Below are 26789 nucleotides of genomic sequence, written 5' to 3'. Positions count from 1 at the left end.
CCTCCCCCTGGGGGCATGGGACCAGTGCCCCCATCGGCCTATGCACTCCATGCCGCGAGGGACCTGCGCCACCGAGAGGCCTGGACCTAAGGCCAGGACAGCGCTGGGCAGGTGGCCCTGAGTGGGTCCACTCAGCTCCCTGGATTCGTCCCCGTCAAGCCCTGCACCACCTGCCTGGATGACACGCCCAGCTGCACCTCCCTGGGCTGGGCACTCCCTTCCCTCAGAGTCCCTGAATCCGGGCAGCTGGGTGGCAGCTCCAGGCCAGGCCACCATCGGGGGACCTGCTCAGGGTCCATGGGCTCAGAACCAGCCTGAAGCCCTCCCCTGGTCCCCCACTTCCCTGGGGAGAGGTGTACCCACCCCCAGTTAGGAGGCGCCATCGTCTCTGCCCCACTCAGCGGCAGGGGACTCTGCCCCCAGCATCCATCCCTTGGTCCCTGCATCCTGAGCACACATTTGGTGGCACCTCCCCCAGGGGCACAGCAGCACGGGTGACAGGAAAGGCCTGGGGAGGTCCAGAGCTGGTGCCCCTCTGAGGCCCACAGCACCCAAGCCCCAAATCAACACGGTGCGGGGGAGGGGACAGTGGCTAAGGACGACAAGGGATGGAATGTCAGCAGGGCCACGGGGCTCAGCTGGGAGACTCTGCACCCCACACCTGGCGTCGTCAGGAGACACTTGGTTGTCTCCATGGTGGGGGAGAGGTGCTCCCGGCGTTCACGGGTGGGTGCCAAGCTCATCACTCCACCTCTCACAGTGCACAGGGGCCCTGAAAAAAGTGTAAGCCAGCCCCAGGTGCTGTGCAGGTGGCCCTGCCCGGGGCCTGTCCCCACCTAGATCTGCCTCTGTGGCGGATGCTCCAGAATTATCACAGCGACTTCTAGACCTCAGGGCCATCCAGTGGCCCTGCTGGGGACTTCATGACGAAGAGACTCTGTGCTCCCTGCCTCAGCTTCCCCACCTGTGAAATGGACTGGTGACGGGTGGCACTGCCCTGGGGCACAGGGAAGACAGCGTGAGCTCCAAGCCCCACAATCAAGTGTCAAGGAACAAAACCTCAAGTTAGTGCAGCGAGCACCACGTTCCCGCTGTCCCCAGGGAAGGGGCTCAACGGGGCCACATTGCGGGCTCGATTCCAGGCCTGCTGTGAGGGACAGGGCTTGCTGAGCAACTTCACACACAGAATTATTCTGAGGCTGAGCAGATGGTAGGATATTCAGGGGAAACACCGTACATTTGAGGAAGGCGGGCTGGGAGCTGGGCTTGGGGAGGAGGGGAGGCTCGGCCACAGCCAAGGAGTCTGCATCTTCTGCCTGACCCAGGGAGCAAGTGCACCTGCCCCAGAGGGAGCAGCAGAGCCTGCCCAACACCAGACAGCAAGATCCAGGCTCAGACCCACGGCTCCCAGCAGCACCGCCACCTCTTCAATAGTCACTCAACAAACACTCCTTTCGGGCCCATTGCTCCTACCAGGAAAAAACACATCCACCCCAGCAGTCAGCTTCCTGTTTCCTGGGAAAACCTGTGAGGCACCCATTAAAACAGGAGGAAGGGAAGATGCCTGACCAGGAAAGTCTGCAACACAGCTGAACAGGAAGGGAAGCACACCAAGGAAAATGGAAAGCAGGAGACAAAATGATCGTTGCTCACATGGCATGGTTGGAAACCAAGGAGAATCCACTGGAAAAGGTCGCCAAGAAATCTCAGAAAGGTGCTTGGGTGCAAAATGCATCTATAGAGATTGTTAGCTTTCATCATCCACACAACAGGCAGAAGAAGACAGGGCCCAAGGGAACACCCCGTTTGTTACCAGCCACATAGAAGGAAAGAACTAAGGATAAATGCAGAGAGGGATGCAATGACCATAGGAAGAAAACCCTAAAATGCTACCAAAGAGCACTGGGGCCAACGGAATGCAGGTCGTTTTCTGAGATGGAAATACTTAACATCAGGAAAAGTCATTTCTTGGGTTAACCTATGAATTCAATAGAATTTCAGTAAGAAATACTAGCCGGATTTATTTGGTTTTGTGTTCATCCGGGATTTCGTTGGCGGCAGCCGGGGTGGGGGTGGGGATTACATCAGGTAATTCTATCATCCACGTGACAAAGAGCCAGAGGAATAAACCAAGCAGACACTAAAACATGCATGTTGTAAAACTCTAGAACACAGTACGTAGCTGACACAGCAAGTCACAGTAATTAACACAGCAGGATACCGGCAAGTATAGTATCGCCATCAACCCTGACCCTCAAAGTCGAAACCTTACAATACAGGCTGGGTTTGTGTTCAAAGTCAACAGAGAGGTGGACAATGCACTGAATAATGAGACAAAAAAAAAAAAAAGAATGGATTCCATGCTCAAAACTTACATCAGTGCTAATTTGCTTTAAACAAAAGCTCAGATATTTAAAGACAAAACAAAATCAAAATAAATTTGGTATAAATAATAAACCAGAGGTTCAGTGATGAAAAATTAAAACAGAAAAGAAATAGAAGAAGACACGGGGGATCTTTTTTAGCCATCTCAAACAAGAAAAGCTTTTCTTGCTATGATCCAAATCCCAGAAGCAGCAAAACCAGGAGTTTCGATGTGATGTGGTTACATAATAATTAAAACTAAGCACAAGGGAAAAGAATCCTAAAGTCAAAGGCATGTTGAGAAAATAATTGTAACTCGTTTATTTCCTATGTAAAGAGTTTCTATAAATAAATAAATAAAAGATGAAAAGTGCCATAGAAAAATGGTAAACGATGTAAGCAGCTAGCTCATATAAGATGTGCAAACAGCTCTCATATGTGTGAAAAGGTGGTCAGCTTCACTCCTGAGATAAACACACACTGCCTCTGTCCTCCACGGCTTAGTTAGCATCCTGCCACCACTCTTCGGCTCACAAATCCCCCTCTCCATCCTGTGGTCCCCTCCATCACGATCCCAGTCCCAAGGTTCTAAGCACCCTAAGGAAATGAGGTGTCCAGGATGAGTAACCTCTGGCTCAGCAGCATCAGCCAGTACTTGTTGAATGAGTACCAGTGAAAGAAGACCCCTGAGCCCAGTAGATTCCAGGCCAGGAAGCCTTCCGATTCCTGGCCCCATTTACCATCTGCACAGGCCTGCCGTGGCCGTGATGTGCCCATTTTTCAGATGAGAAGACCAATGCTCAGAGGGCAGAGCGGGACAGAGACCCTGACCCCAGGGGATGGGGCCCCACACTCACTTGTGCACGTAGCCCTCGGAGCCGGCCGTGAGGTTCGCCTGCATGACCGCCTGGAACCCTGTCTCGTTGCAGCAGTACTTGAAGACCGAGCTATTGTGGTGACAGCACAGGATGAAGGTTTTGTTGTCCGAGAGCCGGGGGCAGTGGAAGCCAAAGTGGTAGCGGCCTTTGTGATCCGTGTAGGGCTCACACACCCGGAAATGCGCCGACAGGCCTGTAAGAGAGGCTCGGCTTGATAGGGGCCCCTGTGCCATCCCAACACCCCCCATCCAGCAGGCAAGTCTGAGATCCCCCTTGACAGATGGAGAAACTGAGGCTCAGAGGCCTAAGTGTCTTGGCTGAGCTGGTGCAGGGCCTGGCTTCAAAGTCCCCTGCTCTGCTGCCAGCTCTGGTGGCCTCTTCCTGGGAACTGGAGCCACTGCCAATGACAGGCTGGCCGGGGTGCAAAACCCAGTCCCCTCCTTGTGTCCAAAGCAGCTGCAGCCCTGGTGCCCTGACCAGAGTTCCCTGGGCTCGGCCTGGTCCCCTCCCCCACAGCGCTAGCCTGAGCCCCGCCCTCTAGGATGGGATTTAGGAGTGGAGCCCCTGGGGAGAAACAGGAGTGGCAGCAAGACTGAGCAACGTACAATGGAAAATCCCGGAGACCTTGTCTGGGGCTTAATCAGCATCCTCAGAAAAGGGTCGCTGTACTGCATCTGCACCTCTTAAGGGGGCTCTGCTGGCTGCTTCTCTCTAACCACAGAGACCCTGGATTCAGAGCAGGGGCAGGCGGCGGGGGGCGGGGGGCTCTGAGTCGGCCAGGGCTGCAGCCCACATGGTGCCCACCTGCTGTCCAGAGCACACAGCACTGCCCAGCTTCGTGGGTGGTGCCCCGGGCAGCGGAGTGCACAGACTGGCTTGAAATCCTGCAAGTGTTCCTACAAGATGGGACCCCCCCCTTCCTCCTCTATGGGGACAGCACTGGAGTCAGGCAGCTCTCCAGGGCCACCTGTCTTTGACCCTGTGACTCTGAGGTATTAAGTATGTGCCACCCGATGCACCAGCCCCAAATCTCAATGATCCCTTCCATGGAGGAGACAAGTGGGGCTTCCAGCTCAGCCCTCCATTGTCAGAAAGCATTTTGCAAACAGCAGAGTGTAAGCTGAGCCTTCCTACTCCTGTTCCAGCCTGGGCCCAGTAGAGCTCAAGGTGGCTCCTGGCCCTCATTACCAGCAATCTCTGACCCCCTTCCCCTGTTGGGTGACCTGGGACAGGCTTCTGTCCATCTGTGAGTTCCAATTTCCTCACTTGTAGGAGAGACTAGTGGTTTCTCCCTCCCAGGAGCAGGGAGGACCCCATGAGCCAATGAACAGGGACACCAGAGGAAGGAGGAGCTGGCAAACGGTGGCCCAAGTCCTGGCCTTGGCTTGGCTTCAGCTCTACATGCTGGAAGACCTGCCTGGCACCCCTCAACCCAACCCTTCAAGGCCACCTTGGAGCTGCACGCAGCAGAGGTGCAGGGCTGGAAACCACCGGGCTTAGCTGGAGTTGGAGGCCGTGAACAGGTAGTGAGAGGGGAGAGAGACTGAGACAGGCACATGGAGAGAGGCAGGGAGGAGAGAGAGAGAGGGAGAGAGAGAGGGAGGGAGAGAGAGGGGGGAGAGAGAGGGAGAGAGGGAGAGAAAGGGAGAGGGAGACAGGGGGGGGGGGAGCGTGCTGGCCCTGGCTGGCCCTGTGGGCACCCCCCTGGGGGGACCAGTGGGGACAACGGGGTTTCTCTGATTTGGAAGCGCAAAGGGCTTGGTTGATCCCCATCTTTGTAGCGCGAGTTCCAGCCACCTGCGAATCCACCTGAGACTTTGAGGACAGCCTGGGGCTGGCTAGTGCCGGAGAGCAGTCCCAGAGTGGGCGGGCTGCCTGGGCTGGAATCTCGGCCCCCTACGCGCTGTGTTGTCTCAGGCAAGTCAGTTCCATCCCCAAGCCTCAGTTTCCCCATCTGTAACATAGGGTGATTTGTCATCATCAAGCTTCTGCCACGGGGCTGAAGGGGAAGATGTGAGTGGGGGCTTCTCCTGCAATCCCCTGAACCCCACAACATGAGACTCTCCCCCTGGGTGCCCCGAAGGGCCCTGTACCCACCGCCCGCCCAGTCGTACCTGCTGAGAAGAGCAGCGTGAAGAGCAGGGCGAGCGCGTTCCGGGACTGCTGCCCACAACTGGTCATCGTTTGGCCTGCATCGACCCGATCTGCCCAGCGCTGCCTGTCAAGGAGACCCAGGGTGTGTGGGTGGCCAGGCTGCCTGGAGGGAGCAGGACAGCAGGAGGTGGGAGTGGGCTGGGCACGGAGGACAGAGGACGGAAGCCGCCATCCATCCGGTATCTCTGGAAGGAGCGAGCTTCTCCCACAGGTCACCGCCACCTCCTGTGCTTTTCATGGCTAAAGGGCACCTAATCAAAGGCAGATATGAGCGGTGCTGAGGCTGGGCAGGGAAAAGGAGGCCTGGGACCAGCACGTCCGGTCAGCTGGGGTCAGCTCCCTGCTGGCTCGCAACAGTGACCCCCATTAACCCCTGCACGGAGCCGGGTGCAGCCACACGTTAGGGACCAGGCGGTGAACTACACAGAGAGGGCAGAGCTGACAGAAGCATACTCGCCTGTGTCTTCCGGTGAGGATGCCGGCAACACATGTGCACTCACATGGGAACACACACACGTGCACACACAGGTGAGTGTTTAGAATACTGTGGGCCTTCTGAGGATGCCCCCAAGAACAGGACTCAGGACTCTAGCCGATATTTGCACCCCAAAGAGCAGGAAGCAGGGACACGAGCAGGTGTTTGCACAACCATGTTCACAGCAGAAATATTCACAGGAGCCAAGAGGGACACAAGCCAAGTGTCCATGGACAGACAGGTGGTACACACAGCGCGATGTGCACACAATGGAGTACTACTCAGTCTTCAAAAGGAAGGAGCCTCTGACACACGCAAAACCCAGATGGAACGGGGGCACCGCGTCCAGCGAGACAAGCTGGTCACAAAGACAGATTACGCGTGATCGGCTAATGACAGTCCCCAAGAAGAAGTCTCAGTCCAGAGACAGGAAGCAGGGTGAGGGCAGTTGGGTGGGGAACCCGGGCCCTCCTGGCCCGGCTGCTCTGCTCCACCCTTCACTGGACTCCCTGTCCCTCCACCGAGTGGTGACAACTCCATGGGCCCCTCTGCCCCTGCCCTAGCCAGAGAGGTGACACACACAGCAGAGAGGTGACCCCAGGCAGCAGGGCTGTCAGAGTAGATGGGGAAGAATGTGTACAGTCCAGACAGGGCCCCTCTGCAGGCTTGGGACTGTCCTAGACCCTGCTCCGGGCCCATGGAGCCAGCCCAGGGCCACCATGTCCTCCTGAGCGCTCAGCCTCGCCAGGCAGGGCAGAGGGGACCAGGCTAGGGTCCCGAAGCAGCTCCACACCCTGTGTCAGCCATGGTCAAAGCCAGGGCCACGGGCAGGGTGGGGGCAGCCACCCGGGCGACCCTGAGACTGGACACTCGGTAGCAGGGACATCTGGGAACTTATGGCGACAGGTGCCATTCCTGTGAGGTCCGCAAGTGTGGTCCACTTTGCCAGAAGAAAAGAAGGGAGCGATGGCTCTCCAGTGTCTCCGATGTGGGCTTCTGGGTCCCAGGATGCCTAGAGGGGCCCTCTGCTCCCACCCGCCCTGCTGCTGCTCCCCAGGCTGGAAGCTGCTCAATTGCTCTGCGCTCCAGCCTCGCTTCCAGCCCTCCTGGGAGGATGAATGGAGATTACAGCTTTGGAGCGCTTAGCAGAGGATTTCACTCCAGGGAAACTTCAGGATCAGCCTGGAAAACACCCTGTAGGGAGGGCTTTGGGCCCCTCTGGCCCCATCCTGGGAAGCCAAGGCCTGGTGAGGCTGAGTCAGGCCAGCACACTCTGGACCCCACTGCCCCGCAGGGTGGGGCTGCCCCACTTTTGCAGACAGAGCCCCAGTCCTGGAGCTGGCAGCATGAAGGAGGCCCCTCCCACTGCTCTCCCTCAGTACAAGGTCAGCACAAGGGCTGATGTGGGGGCATCACTCGCCCCCAGGTTGCCCGCCCCCATTCCTGGGAGCCTGAATCCTGCAGCACCCAAGAAGCTGGTTAGCGCCATGTCCTTCCCAAAACCTCCTCCGCCCAAGTTCCCATTCTCTTACCTAGCCGCTGGTCCTCCCAGAGCCCAGACGCTGGGCCCGGACAGGGTGCTCTGGTGACACCCCGCCCCCTGCAACTCCTCCATCAGAGCTGGAAGGTTCCGGGTGGGGGCCTGGCCAGCTGGGAGGAGCAGGGGCCCAGTTTCAGGGGTCCAGGCCTGGGGGTAATCCAGCCTCTGGGGATCCAGCCTCGGGCCCTGCAGCTTCTATGTCTGGGGTGTCGAAATGTGCCGCAGGGAGACACTGTCACCCCGTGAGCCAGATCACCTTAGGAGGAAACAGGCTCCGAGAGCTGAGGGAGGTGATGTGAGCATAGCCTCACGGCCACTGGGCCACCAGGTCAAAGGCAAACCCTGGCTCCTGAGCCCCCAGGAGACACAGGTGCCAGGGACAAATGACAGTGACTGTTCTGGGTTCCATTTCCTTGCAGATTGGGAAACTGCCCGAGAAGGTAGCTGATGATCCGGAAAAGCCAACAAAGCCACCATGCGATCTGCGCCTGGCGGGGACTTCCCCGCTGCCTTCCGGGTCCACAGTCACGAGCCAGGCATGCACGGCTACAGTCGGCCCCTCGGTCAGCCAGGGACTGTTGTTCCCAGATTTGAGGGTTATTTTTAAACGCTGAGTTTTGGCGAGGCCGAGAAGGGGAGGGAGGAGGGCAAGTGAAGAGAAACAGAGCAAGGGAAGACGAATTAAACCCCACCTCTAACAACAGAGCCGCTTTGGATCTACCTGGCTCCGTGGGGCAGGGGGAGGACAGAGGGACCGGGTAGGGGACAGTGGGGCATGAAGGGCACCCAGGACATCCAGCCACTGTTCTGGTGCCCAGAGATGGCAGCAGCCTTGGGGGTTCCTCCTCGGCACACCCAAGGGCACCACCTCCACTGGCCCAGGTTGGGGTGGCCAGGCCGCTGCCTGGTGCTAAGTCCTAGCTCCAGCGTCGGTGAGTCACCCCACTCACTGTCCCTTGCTGCTGCCTGTCTCTGCCTCAGCCTTCCCACCATGCTAGTTTCTCCTCAGTCACCCTGGGGCCACTCTTCTGAGCCCTGCCTGCCAAGCCATCCAAGTCCTCCTCAGCCTGAGGCCCCAGGGCCCATCTTGCCCTCTCTGTTCCTCCTTTAGGCCTCCGGGGTCTGTGGCTCCCCTGGGCCTTTGCATCCACTCTGACCCGTCGGGCCTAGAGGCTCTCGAAGGCTGCCCTGCCCCACCCAGGGCTGTGCCCATCAGTGCCAGGGTTTGAGAATACGGGCAACTTAGCAAGACCCTGTCTCAAAACACAAATGTTACAAAAGGCTTGTGGATGTCACTCAGCGCAAGGTCCCTGGGCTCAATTCCCAGTACTGGAAAAAAAAAAAAAAATATATATATATATATATAAGCCATAGCTCAGAGAGGCTAAGAAGTCTGCCAGCGCTGGAGCATGGCAGAGCTGCAGTTTGAGGCCAAGCGTGCCCAGCTCCAAACAAGGGCTCTGCGGCCAGTCTCCCTGGCCTTGAGTAGGAGCCACAGTCCCTCCCAGCTGGGTGATCAAGGCCGGGTTACTTCCCTGGGTTCCACTTCTCCATTTGTGAAATGGGAACAGTGTCCCCACGTGGTAGGGTGCTAAGGATGGACAGAAAAGACCACAGGGCACCAGGCACACAGAGCAACTGCTCCACCAACTGCTGGCAGCTGGTGCTACCCATAGGGCAACCCAGGACCCAGGGTTTAGGTACCTGCAGGGCTCTGACTGGCCCTGGCAGATGAAGTGTGCTCGAACACACACCAATACCCGTCTCTCCGGTGCTCCCTGCCCTGCTTTGCCTGAGCAGTCACTCAGCACTGCTGTCTTTCTTCTTTGACAGCCAGAAAGTGGCTTCCTCACCTAGAACAAGCATGGCGGGGAGGCAGAACTGGGTGCCTCTACGTCCTCAGCACGCTTTGTACGCAGTAGATGCTCCGTAAGTGTCGGGTGTCCATAGGGTAGTAACTATTACCACTAGGCCCAGGGAGGGCGTGGCGGCACACACCTGCCATCCCAGCATTCTGGAGGCTGAGGCAAGAGGACTGCTGGGAGTTGGAGGCCAGTCTGGGCTACACAGTGAGTTCAAGGTCAGCCTGGACTACACATAGTGAGGCTGAGTCTCTGTCACCAGCAGCGGTGGGGAGAAGGTGCTCTGCCACTGCCCTGTGGGATATGGGGTGAGAGTCACAGTGGGAGGTGCACAGTGACCACCACCTTGGAGGAGCCCTTTCTGCCCACGGCTCTCCCATCTCCCACCTGCTCCCTTATCACTGCCATATGGGCTTCACAGGAGCGAGACCAAGGCCCAGGGAGGAGGGGTTCACTGTGGCAGGCACGCAGCTGGCTGCGGCTTCCAGCCCCTCCCTGGACTGCACTGGCTGTCCCCCTCCCCCTGCAGGGGGTGTTCACTGAGAACCCCCACCCCCTGCCTCTGTCTCCCCCGAAGTCCGGCTGCACCAGGAGATAAAGCAGCCCAAGATCCCAGGGAGTGAGTCACCAGTGTCAGCCAGAGGAGGAAAAGCAGGCACGGATGCCATTCCTGGGTGTCCCCACATTTCTGTCCTCGGCTGCTGGCAGTGCCAGGAGCCCTGGCCCCTAGCCCATTCTTCCCTGGGGGAGAAGAGAAGCCAAAGCGCTAAGCCTCAGTTTCCCATCTGTACCGGGGGGTAACACACCCAACTTCAACAGGCTTAGGACATTGGTTTACACATTCACTGAATCCCTCCTTCGCTTACTCATTTATTCACCTGTTCTTTCATTCCCCTGCTGAGCAGATGCTGGGCTGGGGACTGCAGACACGGCTCCACCCCAGTGCATGCAAAGGCCCTGAGGTTGGGTGGAGTGGGGGAGTGGGAGGGACAGGGCGGAAGGGAGCTGGCACACACGGATGTGACACCCCCCCACACTCACAGATGCCAGTGCCTGTGCACCCTGCAAGGCCCCTCCCAACCCGCCCTGAACCTCAGCTCCCTTTCTGTCTGTGATGGAGGAGGCTCCCCTGAGCTCCACCAGCCCCCGCTCTGCCTGAAGGAACATGTGCTGGGCAAAGCATGGATCTGGGGACCCTACACCCTGCTTCTTATCTGCTGGGCCTGTGACGCAGTGACGCTGGCCTGGGGCCTCTCTCCTGGCTCTGGGTCACCATCAACTCTAAACCCTGTGAAGGAGTGTAGCTTGGCTGGCCTCATATGGGCACCAGAGCTCTGTGTGCTGGAGCAGGGCAGGTGGGATGGAAGCAGCACTGTGTCCAGCTCTGGCCCGGGACTGGGCTGCCACCCCCAGGGCAGCAAGGACAGTGTCTGACCCAGGTCTTGTGCACAGGCCAGGCTCTGACTGTTGTCCTCCTGCATCCTCCCAGCAGCCTGACAAGAAGCCCATTTTCCAGATGAGCAAACCGAGGACCAAACAGCTGGGGTCGTGGGTCAGACCCCTCCCTCGCCCTCAGTCTTGGGGTCACATGGGGGTCAGTGGGCTTCGGTTAAATTAGTGGGGAACACAGTCGGCTCCCACACTCACTCTGAGTGAGGAAACAGGGGCCAAGGGGCGGCATTGTCCTGTGGGTGGGGGCTGGGCTGTCCTTGGCTGTCACTCCTTCCCCTCTCTGCCAGGCCCAGACGTGCGGTCCCAAATGGGTCAGTGTGTCCTGAGGCTCCCTGACCCCCACAGCCCAATTACCCCTACTCCAGGTCCTGTCTGTGCCCCCCGCTGGCATGCCTGGGTAGCATTTGGAGCTGGGCCCCAAAGGAGGCTGCACCCCTCCCTGCTGCCTGCTCGGGAATCCTGTCCCCCTGAGCTGGGCCAGAGAGAAACCTCCTTTTGTATCCTTCATGGCACACAGCGCATGGGCCTGGGGGCCCCCATCCAGCCAGGGTCCAGATAGATGGCAGCAGCCCAGAGGGAGGGGAGCATGATGAGAAGCCAGGTGCAGTGGTAGCCTGCTGTCGTGGCAGAGGGAGGAGTTCACTGAACCCTCATAGTTAGGAGGTGCTGTGATGATCCCCAATTTCCAGGTGAGCAGAGCTGGGACCCAGACTAGGGTGGCTGGCAGTGGACCCTGAAGGGTGAGAGTGGGAAGATATCCCTGCAGGGGAGCAAGGGGCAGCAGGAAGGTGAGGTCACTTGGCAGGTTAGCCTGCGACCGACCAACTTCCCTGCAATGCCAGACTCAGCAGAGCTCAGGGGGGCCTCAAGCCTGCAGCATGAACACCTGAGTTCCAGTCCCAGCCCTGCCACTTCTCATCCCTGTGACTGTGGGCAAGTCCCTTTGCCTCTTGAAGCCTGAGCTGCTTTGCTGTTTTTTGTTTTTCAGTGCTTGGGATTGAATCCAGGGCCTTTGAAATAAGCTTCATCCCCAGCCCTTTTTAAATTTTTGTTTTTATTCTGAAACAGGGTCTTGCTAAGTTGCTAACTTGCAGGTTGGGCTCCAACTTGCGATCCTCCTGTCCCAGCCTCCCAAAGTGCTGGGATTATAGGCATGTACCACTGCACTGGGCTGCTCTGTTGTTTTTGTTACTGTTCAAAGCTGACCCCGCAGCTGGGTCGGAAGTACCTGATACACTTGTGAGCAAAGGTACAGTGGGCACAGGGGCTCCCTGTGGTCCCCTGCAGTGAGACCCTGCCTGTTTCTTGATGGAGCTGGCACCATACACACAGCAGGAGGGGCTAAAGAGGTGAGCTATGTCCTTGTGCACACAGTGGGTCCTCACCCCAGGCTCTTCTGGGTTCAAGGAGAAGCAGTGACACTCCCTTCTCTGCTGAGCAAAGGCCCAGCTCTTCTGAGAACCCCAGAACCTAGAATGGTCACAGCATGCTATCCGTGAGATAGGCAACCAGGCACAGGCAGTCAGAGCCACATGGCCACAAGGCACAGCAAGGAACTTTTCAGCAACACGAGGTGAGGGCGTTCAGGTCCCCAAAGAATAAATTCAGGCACACACACTTAACTTCCCTGTTAGGAAGGCACAGAGTGGTAGCAAAGCACACGGCACTTGGCACATGACACGCAGGAGCCTGGGGTGCCAATGCCCGCCCCCTTACCCAGGGATGGCCTCAAGGCTGCCTGCTGTGTTACTGACACCAGCAACCGAGGAAAGGGAGCTCACCATAGACCACAATGGGAGAGGACAGGGAGCCAGGGGAGGCCCTGGCCAGCAGTTTAGCAAGGAAAATACAGAATCAGTCTTGAAAAACATAGGGTAATAAAAGTAGAGATGACTCCCAGCAACAAGGCAGGCCTGCACTGAATTCCCCAAACTCTCTCAGGAAGTGTTTTTTCTGGGCCTGGCGCTGGGACTTTCCAATCCCAGAAAGGATGTGTGGATTCCCAGGCTCCTTCTAATCAGCCTTGGAGATTCTGTCCCTTTGGGGAATTTCTGGTCATAAACTCTGCGTTGGTTTCCCTGTCCATGAGTTGGGGAACAAAGTCACTAACTGCTCCTAGCTTGGTGTTCTGATCTGACCTGGGGAATCCCATCTCATAGGACTCAGGCTCAGAATCCCAAGACTTCTGCTCATCTGGCCCCACGTGCTTGCCTGGGACATGCCTGGCCCTGGCAGGCTCTGCTTCCCCCTATACAGAAGGTTGCCGGCCACCAGCCACAGTCCCCAGGTCTGGAGGAAGATATGAGATGACAACTGCCAAATATGGCCTTACTGGCTCCTTCATGAAACCCTGCAGCCCTTACCTGCCCACAGAGACCTGGGTGAGAAGGTTCTCCGTCCTGGCCCTTCAGGAATTCACAGCCTAGGGCTGGGCAGGAGGAGGAGATGACACCTAGACAGATGGTGACAGCTGGACTCCTGCTCTACAGATGTCAAGGGGAGGGGAAGGACATTAAACCCTCATGGGGGGGGCATGAAGTCATTCTGTGACCTGCCCCCAGGACGCTGTTTCTTACAGTAGGCCCCAGGGTGCAATCCAGGTTCAGAAACCAAATGTGGTAACTAGGGTGTGGGGCGGTCCCCACTCTTGGGAGATTTCTGGGTCTGGGACACAACATGCAACAGCAAAGACCCAGAGCCGACCAGCTTGGGACCTTTGGAAAACGGAATCACCTCTCCGAGCCTGGTTCCTCGTGTGTCTACTGGCATGGTCCCCACACTAGCTTGAGTCTGGACGTCCTCAATCTGACCTGCGCCCTTTCCACATTGATTACCTCAGCTATTCTGCCACAGGGACAGAAAGCCGACCAGTGCCCCAGAGCAGCCAGGGGCAATGGAGGATCCCCGGGGTGGCTGAGCAGGATGTGGGGCTTGCCGTCCTGCACCCCACCATGGAGCAGCTGAGAATGGCAGGTCCCCAGCCCCCAGGCCCGCTGGTCCACAGCTGGACAAAGGGCGTAGGGTGGCTCATCTTTCTCAGCTCCTGAGGGAACTCTGATGCCCGCTTAAACTCAAGTACTGTTGGGTGGAACAGAGCTCAGCATCTTTTTGTGCCAAGGGCCAGGGAGTAGACACCATCGGCTCTGCTGGCCACCGGCAGCTATGCCACTGCAGACAGGAAGTGGCTGTAGATGTACATGAGCCAGCAATGCTGTGTTCCAATAAAACTTTATTAGCACAAACAGGCGGTCAGTTTGCAATATCCTGGGCTACAGCCTTCCAACCCCAGGCAAGCCGCCCAGGAGCTGGTTGGAGTCACACGATCCAGGCCACCCTGCCTGGGAATCACAGGCCAAGTGCCAATCTGCTCTGGGCACCTGTGAGTTTGGCAGGACCCGGGCAGGAGCCCCAACAGGGCAGCCTAGGGAGCTGGTGGGAGCAGGGAGGGGTGGCTCGAGATCTAACAAACCAAGTCACCAGCGCAGCTAATTGGCCGCAGCTGCTGTTCCAACCAGAGACTTGTCAGCTGTGATTAAGGGAAGTTGCCTTCAGGCCAATCAAGTTCAAAATTATGCAAAGAGGGCCTCAGAGGAGACCACAGGGTTTGTGCATTGCGGCTCCCCGACACTGACAGGCACTCTGAAGCCCACAATCCCCGGCCTGGAATCTCATCCACTCATCTGCTCACGGTCCCCCTGGTCCTGGCCCCACTTTGGGGCTAATGAACCTCCTGCCCACACTCTGTGGCATAATTGGCATGGAGGAGGCCGGTAGCATGGCCATCCAGCCGCTACCACCGCAGGCCTGGTGGGACTGGTCACTGTTTTCAAGCATCCACCTCCTGTGATGGCTGGGGACCTGGTCGGCTGCCCCCGGCCGCAGGGATCTGGGCCTGTCATCACTCTGGGCAATTCACAGCCCAGAGAACTTCCTGGTGGCCTTGAGTAAAGCAGGTGGCAGAGGTGGCTCCTATCCACCCTCCTGAGCCCTTGCTGCCCCCCAGTTCCCCCAACCCCAGGCCAGGCCAGACCTCAGCCTTGCCGGGAGCCTCCCTGGACTCCTCAGGCACCTGGCCTGTGGCCCATCTCAGGGTGCCACCTCTCTTCGTGACCTTCCCCTTGGCAAGAGGGGGCTCCCTCCTGGGCAGACAACCTCCTTGCCTGAGAGTTGAACCCTTCTCCCCAGCTCTTCCCCAATTCCAGCTCCACTCTGATTGAGTTCATGCTTTGGAAACAAAAGAATGGCTGAGAAACGCATCTGAGCGATGGCTGCCCACCCGGCCCAGCTCTCCGGGACCTCAGGGACAGAGGGTCCTCACCTGTGTCCTCTGATGGCCACACACAAGGCCCCCACCCGCGACAGTGGCCTTCCTGCCACCTTTCAAAGAGTGTACGTCCCTTCTAATGGGGAGAAAATTGCTAAATTCTCTAGCACAAGTTGACATCCGAGTAAACAGTTTTCTGGAGGTCTAATTAGCGTGCCGCTTTGGGGGAATGTTGGCTCGAACATTTCTGGGAACTGGAGAGGTAACATCAAAATGCATTTACGGAAGAGCTTTGTAGGCGGAAAACCCAAGGAGAACTGGGGAGGCAAGGCTGGAATTCCCAGGGGAGGCGGGGCCAGGCCCAGGCCTGGCAGAGCAGCCAGGGCCACAGCCACAGAGGACAGAAGGTACGGGCTGGCACAGGGACACAGCCAGCCCTGTGACCCTGGACAGACAACTCAGCCTCTCTGTGCCCCTGTCCCTAAGTGGGGTGCCCACTTTGGCCTTAGGTGAGACCCTGTGTGAAGCACAGACCTCGCCAGGGGCCTGCAGCGCCCAGCCCGAAGGGTGACCTGCCCTTCCCCTTCTGGCACGTGTTCTCCCAGGGGAGCAGAGGGGAGGGAAGGCAAGGCTGACACTGGTGCTCCAGGGCCACACAGCTCCCACGTGCTGGACCGTGGGCTGCCACTGCTCTGTGCCCCGGCGTGGGGCTCCCTCCACAATGCTCAGGGACTTGGGCCTCCAAGGGCCCCTGATGCTGTTGGCTGGGGGGATGTGCAGGGGTCTGGAGCCCACAGAAGTAGAACTCAAACATGAATTAAGCTGTGTGTGATGATAACCGCACCGCATGGCAGAACCCATGGGAAAGGCCATTTCCTGCCCCTACTATGCTGGCTGCTTTACAAACTCATCTTCTTCGGTTTCCTAGTTTTTTGTTTCATTTTGGATTTTCTTTTTTTTTTTTTGAGATGTCTATGTATCCCAGGCTGGCCTCTAACTCATAGTGATCCTCCTGCCTCAGCCTCCTGAGTGCTATGATTATAGGTGTGCACCATCTTGCCCGGCTGGGTTCCTTCAATTTTCAAGAGGATGGGATCCTACCCACAGCTTCAGAGAGGGGACATCGCCTGGACCAGCTCACACGGCAGTGGTGATACTGAGGCTTGGACCCAAGCGGGTCTGCTTTCCAAGCCAAGGTTCTTTCTGGGCTCTGAGGATGGAAGGACAGGAGGAGGAAGCTAATGCTTCCTGCAACCGAGTCACCTCCCATCCCAGGAGCTTCCTTCCCCTCCCTTCCCAAATGAGGGGATACTGGGAACCAGCCACCCCCATTCCCAGGGGTGCCAATTCCTGCAGACACCAGCTCCCTGCAGCTCTGGAGTTGGCCCTTTGGGGGTCATGCAGACCCTGAGGACACCTCCGCCACCCTGCACCCCACCCACCCCACCCCTACTCTGGTCTGGCCCTGCCCTGAATGTTAAACAATCAGCATTTGGCTCAAGTTGCAGGAGGGAGCTGTTAGGAGTGGGAGGTACAGTGCCTGCTGGGAAAGCAGGGGTCATGGGTGTGGGAGGCCCGGGTCTCCAGCTGGGCTCTTGGCCTGGGGATGGGGAAGGGAAATCCTGGTCTCAGGGTGACAGATCACTGTCCAGTCCCACGCCCCAGTGACAGACTGTGTGATGGGAACAGGTCAGTTCCTCAAGGCCTGTTTCCTTTCTTGCTTCCTCCATCCCTTCCATCCACCATTCAGGCAAGAAACTTACTGAACACCTATTAAGTGCAGGTCCCCTGGGTCCTGGTGACACCAAAGAGAGCCAGACACACTCACTGCCCAGTGTGCTCCCAGGGCTGAGTGGCAGGAGGCCTGAACACTGGCTTCTGCAGGTGTTGACTCCTGAGGCTGGAGGAGGCCGGGGGTCCCAGCAGGAAGTGGGTGTGGAGGGGGCAGCCGAAGGCAGGAAGGGAGCAGGTGGGCCGCAAGGAGGTGAGAGGCCTTGCCTGGCCTTGGACAGCTGCAAATAAACTCCAGCTCAGCCCTCTTCCCGAATGCGCCGAGACAGAAAATAGTTTTCACACTGTATTTGCTGATGTTTGTCACTGTACTGGTTCTAAATTGATCCAGGACAGATTGTCCGATTGTTTGGATTTCAAGAGAGAAATCTGCTAATCTTTTGCTCATCCTGTCCAGAGTCTTGCCAGGCCCTCCTCTCTCTGGGGCCTCCCTCTGTGGCCAGGGTCCAGCCGGACAGCTGAGGCTGTGCTGGGCTCTTATGCCCACGGGCCTATGGGCCCGCAGGTGACAAGGAAGAGCTGGCCCTGAGGAGGGGGCCGCACTCCTTAGTGGCGCTTCTGTCCTGGAACATAAGCAACCATGACAGAGGAGCAAGGGCCGCCAGGTGTCATCTCAGGGGCTGACAAAGGTGGGGGTGCCCAGAGGACCTGGTGTACCCTGAGTACTGCTGGTGGATTGATTAACAGCCTGCTCTGTGTGTCCCCTGAGTCCTGCTGGTGGGTTGATTAGTAATGCCTGCCCTGGGTACCACAGTGATGGGTGGTGGCATTCAAGCTACACATTTGCAACCTGGACCTGCAGGCAAAAGTCAAACTCTGTACCTTGCCCAAATGCTCAGGAATCAGACTTCTACAGCCTTGGTTTCTGTTCAGCTTTTCATAGATGCTGCAGGGCAGCCACATCGATGTATGGAAGTTTCCCAAATGCACTCCTGAGGCTCCCCATCCATGGTTCCCTCTGCCTCCACCATCCCTCCATCTCCTTCCTCACTAGCATGTGGCAACTCACCTCCTTGGGAGCCACTTCCTCTGGGTAGGCCTTCTGGATCTTGACCATCTCCCAGGCAGAATCACTTCCCATCCTCTGCTACCCCAACACCTGAATAGCAATCAGGCACTGGGACAAACAGGTGACCGCACACATCTCCCCAGAGACTGTGAGGCAGGCCCTTTGCAGTCTCAGAGCAAATGAGCTCGGGCCACACTGGACAGGTGGCTCGCCCACGCCTGCCTGACACCTGTCCCTGCAGAGGGAGCTACAGGTGGCAGAGGAAGCCAGAAAGACAAGGCCCTGTGCAGTTCCCCACCAGCTCCTACAGCCCCAAGTCACATTACCCCAGAAGAAAGAGTCACATGGCAATAAGAAAGGAATGGGGCCTGCTGGGATGGAGGAGGAGACTGAGGCAGAGAAGAAGGAGTGGAAGCTGTGCAGTGGCAAGGGGTGGCCACAAGAGCACAGGGAGCCCTGCTGACCGCTGTGAACATCTGGCCTCGCCCAGGGGAAAGGGAAGAGCCAGCAGGTCTTGGTCTCGGCTTTGTGCTTAGCGTCTGTGCCCTCTGCTCCACTGAGCTGCAGGAATGGCACCCGGGCCTGCTCACGGGCTGCAGGGAGGAAGCCAGGTGGCATTTGCAGTGTGGCCAGGAGGGGAAAGTCTCCCAGACAGGTCAGGGATTCAGGGGCCTTGGGCAGGGTGCTCCCATCCCTGGGCTCTGCTATGGCTGTGCGTGTGTGAGGGGGCCCGATTCTGCCGCAGGCTGGAGCTGCCACTTACTTACCACCCTCCCCCAGCCCCGAGCCTCAGATCCCTCAGGAAGGACTGAGATATCGACTGGGCTGGTGTTTCCCGACTCTGCCTGCCTGGCACCACCTCCCTACTCTGAGACCACTCGAACTCCTTACTGCCCACCGCATGAAGCCCAAATGTCTCAGCTGACTCAGTTTACCTCTACAGACTGCAAACTCCCTTCTCCCACATCACCCGTGGCTTACCATGGCTCTGCATGAGGAAGGTGGTGCTGTCCCTTCATGAAGCAAGAGTAACTGGCTCAGTGCAGCCTGGAACTTCCCTGTGCTGAGGGGTGGCAGCCACAGGCTGCACTGGGCTCTGTCCAGCCCAGGACCAAACTGTTAGGGACACCAAACAGCCTGGGGCTCCCAGACCCTAGCCATCAATGTCTGTCAACAAATGTTCGGGGGGAGAGGATAAATCACATCTGGCTCTGGCACATGATTCCTTGTGCACACACAGGGAAGCCTATGCCCCAGTGCCCGGGCCTCCTCCTGAGCTGCCCTCCTCCAAGCCTGTGACATTTCCTGCCATCCATCCATCTATTCATCCACCCATCCATCGATCCATCCATCGATTCATCCATCTACCTACGCATCCACTGATCCATCTATCCATCCATCCATCCATCCATCCATCCATCCACCCATCTATCCATCCACCCATCTAACCATTCATTGATTCATCCATCTACCTACCCATCCAATGATCTATCTATCCATCCACTGATCCATCCATCCATCTACCCACCTACCCTCCCACCCACCCATCCAGCCACCCATCCAGCCACCCATCCAGCCAACCATCCATCCAGCCAGCCAGCCAGCCAGTTAGCCATCCATCCAACAATTTGTCCACCTCCTTCATTCACAGCAGACCTGTCAAAGCCAGCCAGGCCTTGCTGGGTGCTTGCTGCAGAGCACACGGCCCAGGAGCCTTCTCCTTCAGGGCTGGAGAGGATAGCTGACCCTGCTCTGACCCTGAGCTTCCATGGTGTTTCGGCTACAAAATGCAGGCATGGTGACAACAGTAAGGACAGGGGTACTGACTGAGCACCCACTATGAGCCAGTCTCTGCCCCTGCACCAAGCATGTCCCTTGCATTGACTTAAGTCTTGTAAGAACCCTGTGAGGTAGACACTGTCCCTATTTTTAGGTGAGGAAACTGAGGCTCAGAGACACAACATAACCAGCCCAAGGTCACAGAGCCAGTCAGAGCAGAGAATGGGATTCACCTTGACTATTCCTCCAGCACCAGGAGGAGACACGGCAGTGTTATTACTGTCACTGAGCTGGGTGTCCAGACTGTCGCATCCCCACCTCCCAGCCTCTGGACCACCTGTGCAAGTTCATATTATTTCGTCATTATCCACTTACTTTGGAAATGAAGACGCAGGAACTGGGAGTGAAGTGGACAGCCCAGCGCTGGCTGCTGGTAAGATGTGGCACTGGAGCGGAGCCCCAGCCCTGAGTTGGCTGCTACCTCCCAGTTGCCATGGCACTGGGGAAGCACCACCTGTCCCAGGCTCCCTGCTTCCTCGGTCAACTCCTCACGTTCCTTCAACAACCGGGGGAGAGATCCCTGCTCCAGGCCCCAGGGGGGACAAGATTTGGGTCCTGCTTGGCTGCTTCATGGAAGAGTATTCACGAGGCAACACACAGGGCCGATGAGCGCATGGCAGTGACAAAGTGAGCCGCACGGGATCGAATGCCAGTAGATGCTCCTTGAGCCCTCCATGAAAATCCGTCTTCTCTGGTTCTTGAGATAACCCCATTCGGTGAGGACACCGCAGCTATGGGATCCCAGGACTTGGCCAAGTCCCAGTGAGAGGCCACCGGAGAACCCACCCTGCAGCCTCCCTAGGGCTCCCTGCCCTGACGTTGGCCCAGCTCCACTGCTCCAATGCTCCGCTCAGACTTGGGCAGTGACACCCAGCACCCTGTGGATGCCACCTTCCCAGCACCTGAGCGCTGTAAACAGCACAGGCGACAGAGGCAAGGCAGAGGGTGGCCTGGGGCTGATGCAGTGGCCCAGGGGCTCCAATACCAGCCCCTTCCCAGAGATGAAGGCTGAGAGCCAGCAAGGCTCCGTGCCCCATAGCCCACCCTGCTCAGCCAGATTGTGCTCCAGGAGGGAGGGGGGGACTTTTCCATGCTCTTTGACTGAATTTTCAGGGTACCCCACCAGGGCTGCAGAACCCTGTGTGGCTGACTCCAGCCCCACCCTGGGCTTAGCCCTCCCTAGAGAACTGGGTCTCCAGCTGCCCCAGGGTGATGGATGGTAATTCATGTGAAAGGTCTTTGCAAAAAGCCACATGTCAGGCTGGGCTGCAACAAAGGAGGCTTCCTTCTAAAATCTGAAGATGTCACCGGGAGGTCACACTCGTGAATGAGACTCACTTTAAACCCTCCTTGGGCTGTCCCCCTTGCCCACCTGGCCCGCACTGTCCTGGCTGGCACACTCCTACACACCCTTCCGGACCCAAGCTGAAGTGACCACTCCAGGAAGCCCTCCCTGTGCCCTCAGTCGCTTGTTCTTCTTTTCACCAGCTCCTACTCCCAAAGCAAAGCTCAGCAGGGCAGGGCCTTGCTCCAAATCCTCTGTCCCAGCCCTGGGGCCTGCGCCCCGTCCTGCACACAGAGTGCTCCAGGGAGGCGGAATGAATGAGAGCTAAGTGAGTCTTCTCTTGGCCTATAGATCTGGCTGCACGCACATGATTCAATCGACAAGGGAGAGAAGCCCGAAGTGAAAGCAAATCACCATCCCTTCCCTAACACGCTTGGGGAGCCTCCGAGGAAATTCCTGCCCCGGATGATTGAAGGAATTTGCTTTATTTTTAATTTGTGCCAATATCTAAGAAAACGGCACTTTATTTTGAGCCCATCGAGCGAAAAGGAGCCTGGGAATCTGGCGCAGGAGACAAACTTTCCCAGCCCAATTTCCCATGCAAATTGCTCAGCCTCAAGGACCCAGCACCCCCCCTCCGGCGGGTACCTCTCTGGGTTTTGCCAGGGAGGGATAATCAGATTATGTAGCTGGGGTTTCAAAGAGCAGGGTTTGTCTCATTTTCCAGGCAAGTGTGAACAGAAAGAAAATTTTTTTCTTTCCTCCCAGGGCCCTGTTAAAAGCTTGCAGAACTTAATTCAGTGTTAAATGGGTGTAATTTGGAAAACTCATGCATTATTTCTTGATTTCTTGAAGGCGCATCTGTGCACATCTGCTGAGGCAGGTCGGGGCAGACAGATGGGGGCTTTGGCAGTGTGTACCCCCCAAGGGGCCCACGGTGCAGAGCAGACCACGGGAGACACCGAGGAAAGCAGGGCTGGAGGTGTCTTCTGCTTTTCCACCCGATGCCCAGGGCAGGGGGCCCCACAGCAGCTCCTGAAAAGGTTACCTTGGGGTTTGGGGGTTTCATTAGCCAAGGAGTTTGGACTCCCCCCAGCCCAGCCCTCAGAGGCCTCTGGACAATGCCCACAGGGTGTGGCTGGACACTCTGATACCTCAAGGACACCCAAATCACTGTGTGACCTTGACACATCCCCAGCCCACACTGGGCCTCAGTGTCCCCCTCTGGCTATGGAGAGGTGGATGAGCTCTGGGCTCCTCCCAGCAGTGGTTCGGGGGTCTCCCTCCATCACCGTGCAGCGCATCAACTCAGGGTTGGTTGTGGCTTGGTCTGCACCCCAACCCTCCTAAGCTAGGGACAGAGAGGCCCCCAGTGGCTTCCTGGCACGTTGGGGCCCCACTGGAAAGTCCTGGCCTGGGGTAGAGTTGGCAGTGAGAGGGACATCAGAACACCCAGGGTGGGCCCTGAATCCCCAAGCTGGCCACAGCTGGGGACAGAGAACAAAGTGGGGAGAGCAGTGCTGCCCTGCGCTCCACAGCCAGCCCCAAGCAGGTCCTAAGCCTTGGTCGCATCCAGGGAGCCACTGGGGACAAATTGGAGCAGCCCAGGGGCCTCTCCCTGCATCCTGAGGCCACACGCACAGAAGGGGTCACAGGAAGGGGTCAGGGAAGCTGTGTGCTGGGGGAGGGAGGAAAAGAGGAAGAGGGAAGAGAAGGGGCCGCCTCTGCCACAGACACCGACAGAGCAGGGCACCTGCGATGCCCCCAGGAAGGCAGGGCCCAGGACGAGCAGGTAACCCTGCTCACTGGCACTGCCTAGGGTGTTCAGGACCCCACCTTCCAGAACAGCATTTGGGCCCCACTGTTCTTGGGGGTTGGCTGTGACTTCAGTTGCTTCTAAAAAGAGCAGCTGGGGAAGCCACCCTGGGGAGCTGGGGAGAGGGCTGCGTTCATTCTAAGATCACTGTCAATCAGCTGGGGAGAAGCCAAAGCAACAGAGGCTGAGTTAATAGAAGCAAGGCCTCTCCAGGAAAGGAGGTGATATTTAAGCAAACAGGACAATGATTAGCAGTAAGGCCTCCAGTGGCTCCTGATCCTGTGTCTACAGACTGGTGACATCTATGGATCATCTAAGCGTGATCCCTGGCTGAGAGGTTTGTTATTCACCTATCTCTGAGCCTGGCTTTGCATCTGAATAGGACTGAGCAGTACTTCCGGCTTACCTCCGTGAGTCTGTGTCAGCAAAGCCACTGTGGACACAGACAGCTGAGGCAGCCATACCAGTGTCCCCTGCCACCTCGCCCAGATACCAAGGGCCTGGCGCCTGGGCAGCCTGTGTCCTCCTTGAAGTGCGGGGGAAGGGGGAGGAGCTGGTGATTGTCCCAGAGAGGTGGGGACCAGACATCTACTTGTCCTACTGCCCCCTCGACCAGGGGCAACACAGGGCCACCAAGTCCAAAGCCACCACTCCCTTCTCTCCCTCTGAGGGCCTCACCCAGGCTGGGGGGTCCCTTGCTCCTACCATGCCACCCCCTTGCCCAGGCCCACAGGTCCAGGAAGGGACAGTCTCCTCCTGCCCATCTGCAGCCACAGCCACAGAGGATCTGTGCCCAGAACTCCTCCTCCTCCCTCTGCAGACTCCTGACCCTGACCTCCTGCACCCCATGGGGCAGCTGCTCCCATGTGTGGCCCCGTGGCATGTGTCCCCACAGGTCCACCAGTCTGAACTGCTGGCTCGTCCCTGATCACTTCCTTCCTGGTCAGCTTCCTCCAGGACCTCCCAGGGTGGTCTGCTGATGCAGGGAGCCACTCAGGAAGGGGAGCGAGGGAATGAGGGATGGATGGGTGATGGAGGTCAAAGGGGACCTCTGTCAGGGCAGGTCCCAGCCACTTGCTTCACCCACAAGGATCTGACTCCCAAGAGGCGGCCCAAGAGACTGGGGTGGGACAGACAGGGAGATACACACACACACACACACACACACACACACACACACACACACGCACGCGCACGCACACAGCTCCAGGCCAAACTGCTTCCATCACGCCTAGTTGACCAGTAGGTCCCACACCTCCTGAATGTCCAAGACAGACCAGAGAACCCAGCGTGACCATGACATTAAAAACCCTGCTGACACTTTCAGCTTGACCCACAGGGCAGGGGCAGCGGGGCTGCAGAACTTCCAGCCAGGACAGGCACAGCAAACAGGCATCATGGCAGGGAAGTGTCTGGCCCTGAGCAGTCAGCAGTCGCAGGACCAGGAAAGAGGGAGGGACCTGCATGGACACCAGGGACTAAAGGTTACTGCAATTCTCAATGACATTTCCAATCCACTCCCACAGCTGGCCAGGGGTGAGCTGCTCCAAAGGCTCCCTTGGGGCACATTCGGACATTTAGAATCCGGAGCAGGAACAAAGGGCAGCGGGGGAGGAAGTGGCCGTCAGTGTGGAGCTGAGCTTCCCAGCCCACCAGGGTTTCAGTCACTGTCCAGGGTGACAGTCCCAGCCCATCAGTGACTGAAGCTGGCTTAGATGACACCTGGGGGCCAGGCCCTTGTTTTACAGGCCAGGAAACTGAGGCTGGGGCCACACGACCGGCAGCGCTCCTTGCGGACTTATCTGCGACCTCACAGCAACCCGGTGGTGGTGGGAAAGCTCCTCTGGAGCAGGCAGATAAGGAAACAGAGGCTCAGAGGAGTCCAGAGCCGGCTCAAGGTCACGCACCCGGTGAAGCCAGGGCTGGTGGCGCCTGGGCTTCCTGGTGCAAGGCACTTTCTGCTCTTCCCATCCTGGTCTGGCAGGAACAGCCACTAAGCCAAGAGGATCGGAGGCCCAGAGAGGCAGGGCATATACAAAGGCACAGTCGAGACTCTCCGGTGGATTATATAACCCCTCCGGAGGGGCTGTTCCCGGGGGGAACTGAGGCAGCCAAGGTGGCCCGGGGACCGCACAGCCAGTCTGGCCCACCCACCAGCCGGCTTCGCTCTTTCCAAAGAGGTAACAGTTGGAGGCGCCAGGACGCGCTGGCTTTTCTTCCTCCTTTCGTTTTTCCTCTGGCTGGCTAACAAATACTAATACCGATAATGGTAATAATAATTAGAATAAATATAACCCGAAGACGCTTAGGGTCTCGTTGCTATGACAACCGTTGGCGCTCAGGGAGCTTCCCAGGCCGCCGCCGCCGCCACCGGACCACCCAAGCCCTGGGAGCGTGATCAATATTGCTTCGGCCCGGGAGGTGGCGGCGGCTCCTCGGGGGCCACGCGGCGGGCTGGGACCCAGGGAGCCGCACTTGGGGGGACCTTGTCTGAGCCTCGCTACCCCCAGCCACGACCCCCGGAGCTCGCCGGGTCCGCAGCGTGGCCCCTGCCTCTGCCCGGCGCGCACCCAGCTCCCGGCTCGCTGCGCTCCCGGACTAGGTCGGCGGACGCTGGTCCCAACCTTGGACACGGATTCCGGTCCCGGTCCGGCCGCCGCGCCCCGGACTGCTCCTCGGACCTGGGCCCCTTCTTCTAAAGCCTCAACGATCCCGACCTCGGCGCAGACCCCGAGGCCAGGGCAGAGGCTACCCCGCAGGCTCTCACCCCCAGACTCCGCGCCCGGGGGTCCCGGGCCCTTCTCCGAAGCGTCCCGGACCCGGATGCACCTTACGCGCCTCTCCCGCGCGCCCACCTTCCCCGCCGGCTCCAGCGCCCCGCGCCTCGCGCCCCCCCTGGCGCCGCAGATCCCGCCCCTCCGCGCGGACCCCTGCCATGCGCCCCCCCCGGCTCCGCCCCTGCCCCCCGGGGGACCCCGGCCGCCCCTCCCCCTTCCCCGGGCCGAGCCGCGCCGCTCACCTAGTGCCGCCCGCGCCGCTTCCTCGCTCGGCGCCGGAGCCGCCCGCCGCCGCCGCCTGCCGGCCCGGGGCTGCCCACGCCCCGCGCCCGCGAGCCCCACCGCCGCCGCAACAGTTGTCCCGGCGCCCTCGGGGGCCGCGGGGCTCGGGGCGCGGGGCGGCGCGGAAGGCGCCGGGGCTGGGCCGGGCCGGGCTGGGGCTGGGGGTCCCGCGCCCCGCGCCCCGCGTGCGCCCCGTGCTCCGCCGCCGCCCCACGCCCGCCGCGCACCCACTTCACTTGCGCCGCCCGCGCCCGCCGCACCTCCCCCTTCCCCCTCCCTCCTCTCGCGCTCTCTCCCTCTCTCCGCTCTCTCCCTCTCTCCTCTCCGTTTTTCTTTCTCAACCTCTTTTCTTCCCTCGCTTTCTCCCTCCTCCTTTGTTTTTCTCCCAGTGTTTTCTTTTGCGGTCGGTTTGCGATCCTTCTCTCTCCTTTCCTTTTGTTTTTTTGTTCACATTTTCTCCTTTCTTCCCTCTTTCGCTGGTTCGTTTCTTTTTCTTCTCCTCTACTTTTTTCCTCCTTCTCCCTTCCTTCCCTCTATCTTCACCCTCCCCTTTCTTCCTTTCTTCTTTCTCCTCCTTTCTTTTCTTCCTTCCTTCCTTGCTCTCGCCTTTGTTCCTGTCTCCTCTCCTGCTCCCCTTCCTCCCCAGCCTCTGACTCTGAGTCTCCAGGTCCCCAACACTCACCTGCCCCCTCCCTGGGACCCTGGCAGCTGACCCCAGCCCTGGAGGCCCCACCCCTGCCCCTGGCTCCGTCGAGGTGGTCAAGGTCAGGCTCGGACTGGACCGGAGGACCCTTCCCTTCCCAGAGCCTCTGTCCAGCTTCCCCGGGGGAGTGCCGCATCTTGCTGGCCCTCAATCCCGGCACCCCCTTTCCTGTAGACCCCCAGGTCACCCCTTGCCTTCAGGAGGAGGCTGTGCTGAACTCCAGCCCACCCTGTTCCCCACCTTGCTCTGGCAGGGGAGGGGCTTTCCGGCTTGGGGAGGACACAGCCGCCTGCTGGGG

At 58.6% G+C, this 26789-nt stretch overlaps 1 protein-coding gene across 5 annotated transcripts in view; it reads right to left on the bottom strand.

Moving 5' to 3' along the window:
• Shisal1 (shisa like 1) overlaps window positions 1-26057 on the bottom strand; it is a 56217-nt gene extending 30160 nt beyond the window's left edge. Inside the window, exons 1-3 of one of the 5 annotated variants that reach the window (XM_087213719.1) lie at window positions 25749-26057; window positions 5357-5460; window positions 3222-3435 (exon numbers count right to left, since the gene is read on the bottom strand). In XM_087213719.1, coding sequence (XP_087069845.1) covers window positions 3222-3435; window positions 5357-5423 — 281 coding nt within the window. In that variant the 5' untranslated portion in view covers window positions 5424-5460; window positions 25749-26057. Of the gene's footprint in view, window positions 1-3221; window positions 3436-5356; window positions 5500-7403; window positions 7934-25748 lie in introns of those variants that run through there. The other 4 variants (XM_087213720.1, XM_004845423.4, XM_087213718.1 and 1 more) reach the window with 4 other exon arrangements.
• Between the last annotated feature and the right edge of the window lie 732 nt (window positions 26058-26789).

The sequence above is a fragment of the Heterocephalus glaber genome, unplaced genomic scaffold, assembly GCF_053883595.1.
Source record: "Heterocephalus glaber isolate CG9 unplaced genomic scaffold, H.glaber_assembly_v1.0 deba00001444, whole genome shotgun sequence".
NCBI lineage: Eukaryota > Metazoa > Chordata > Mammalia > Rodentia > Bathyergidae > Heterocephalus > Heterocephalus glaber.
The sequence above is the reverse complement of the archived record's forward strand: the minus strand, read 5'-3'. Positions and strand labels throughout refer to the sequence as shown.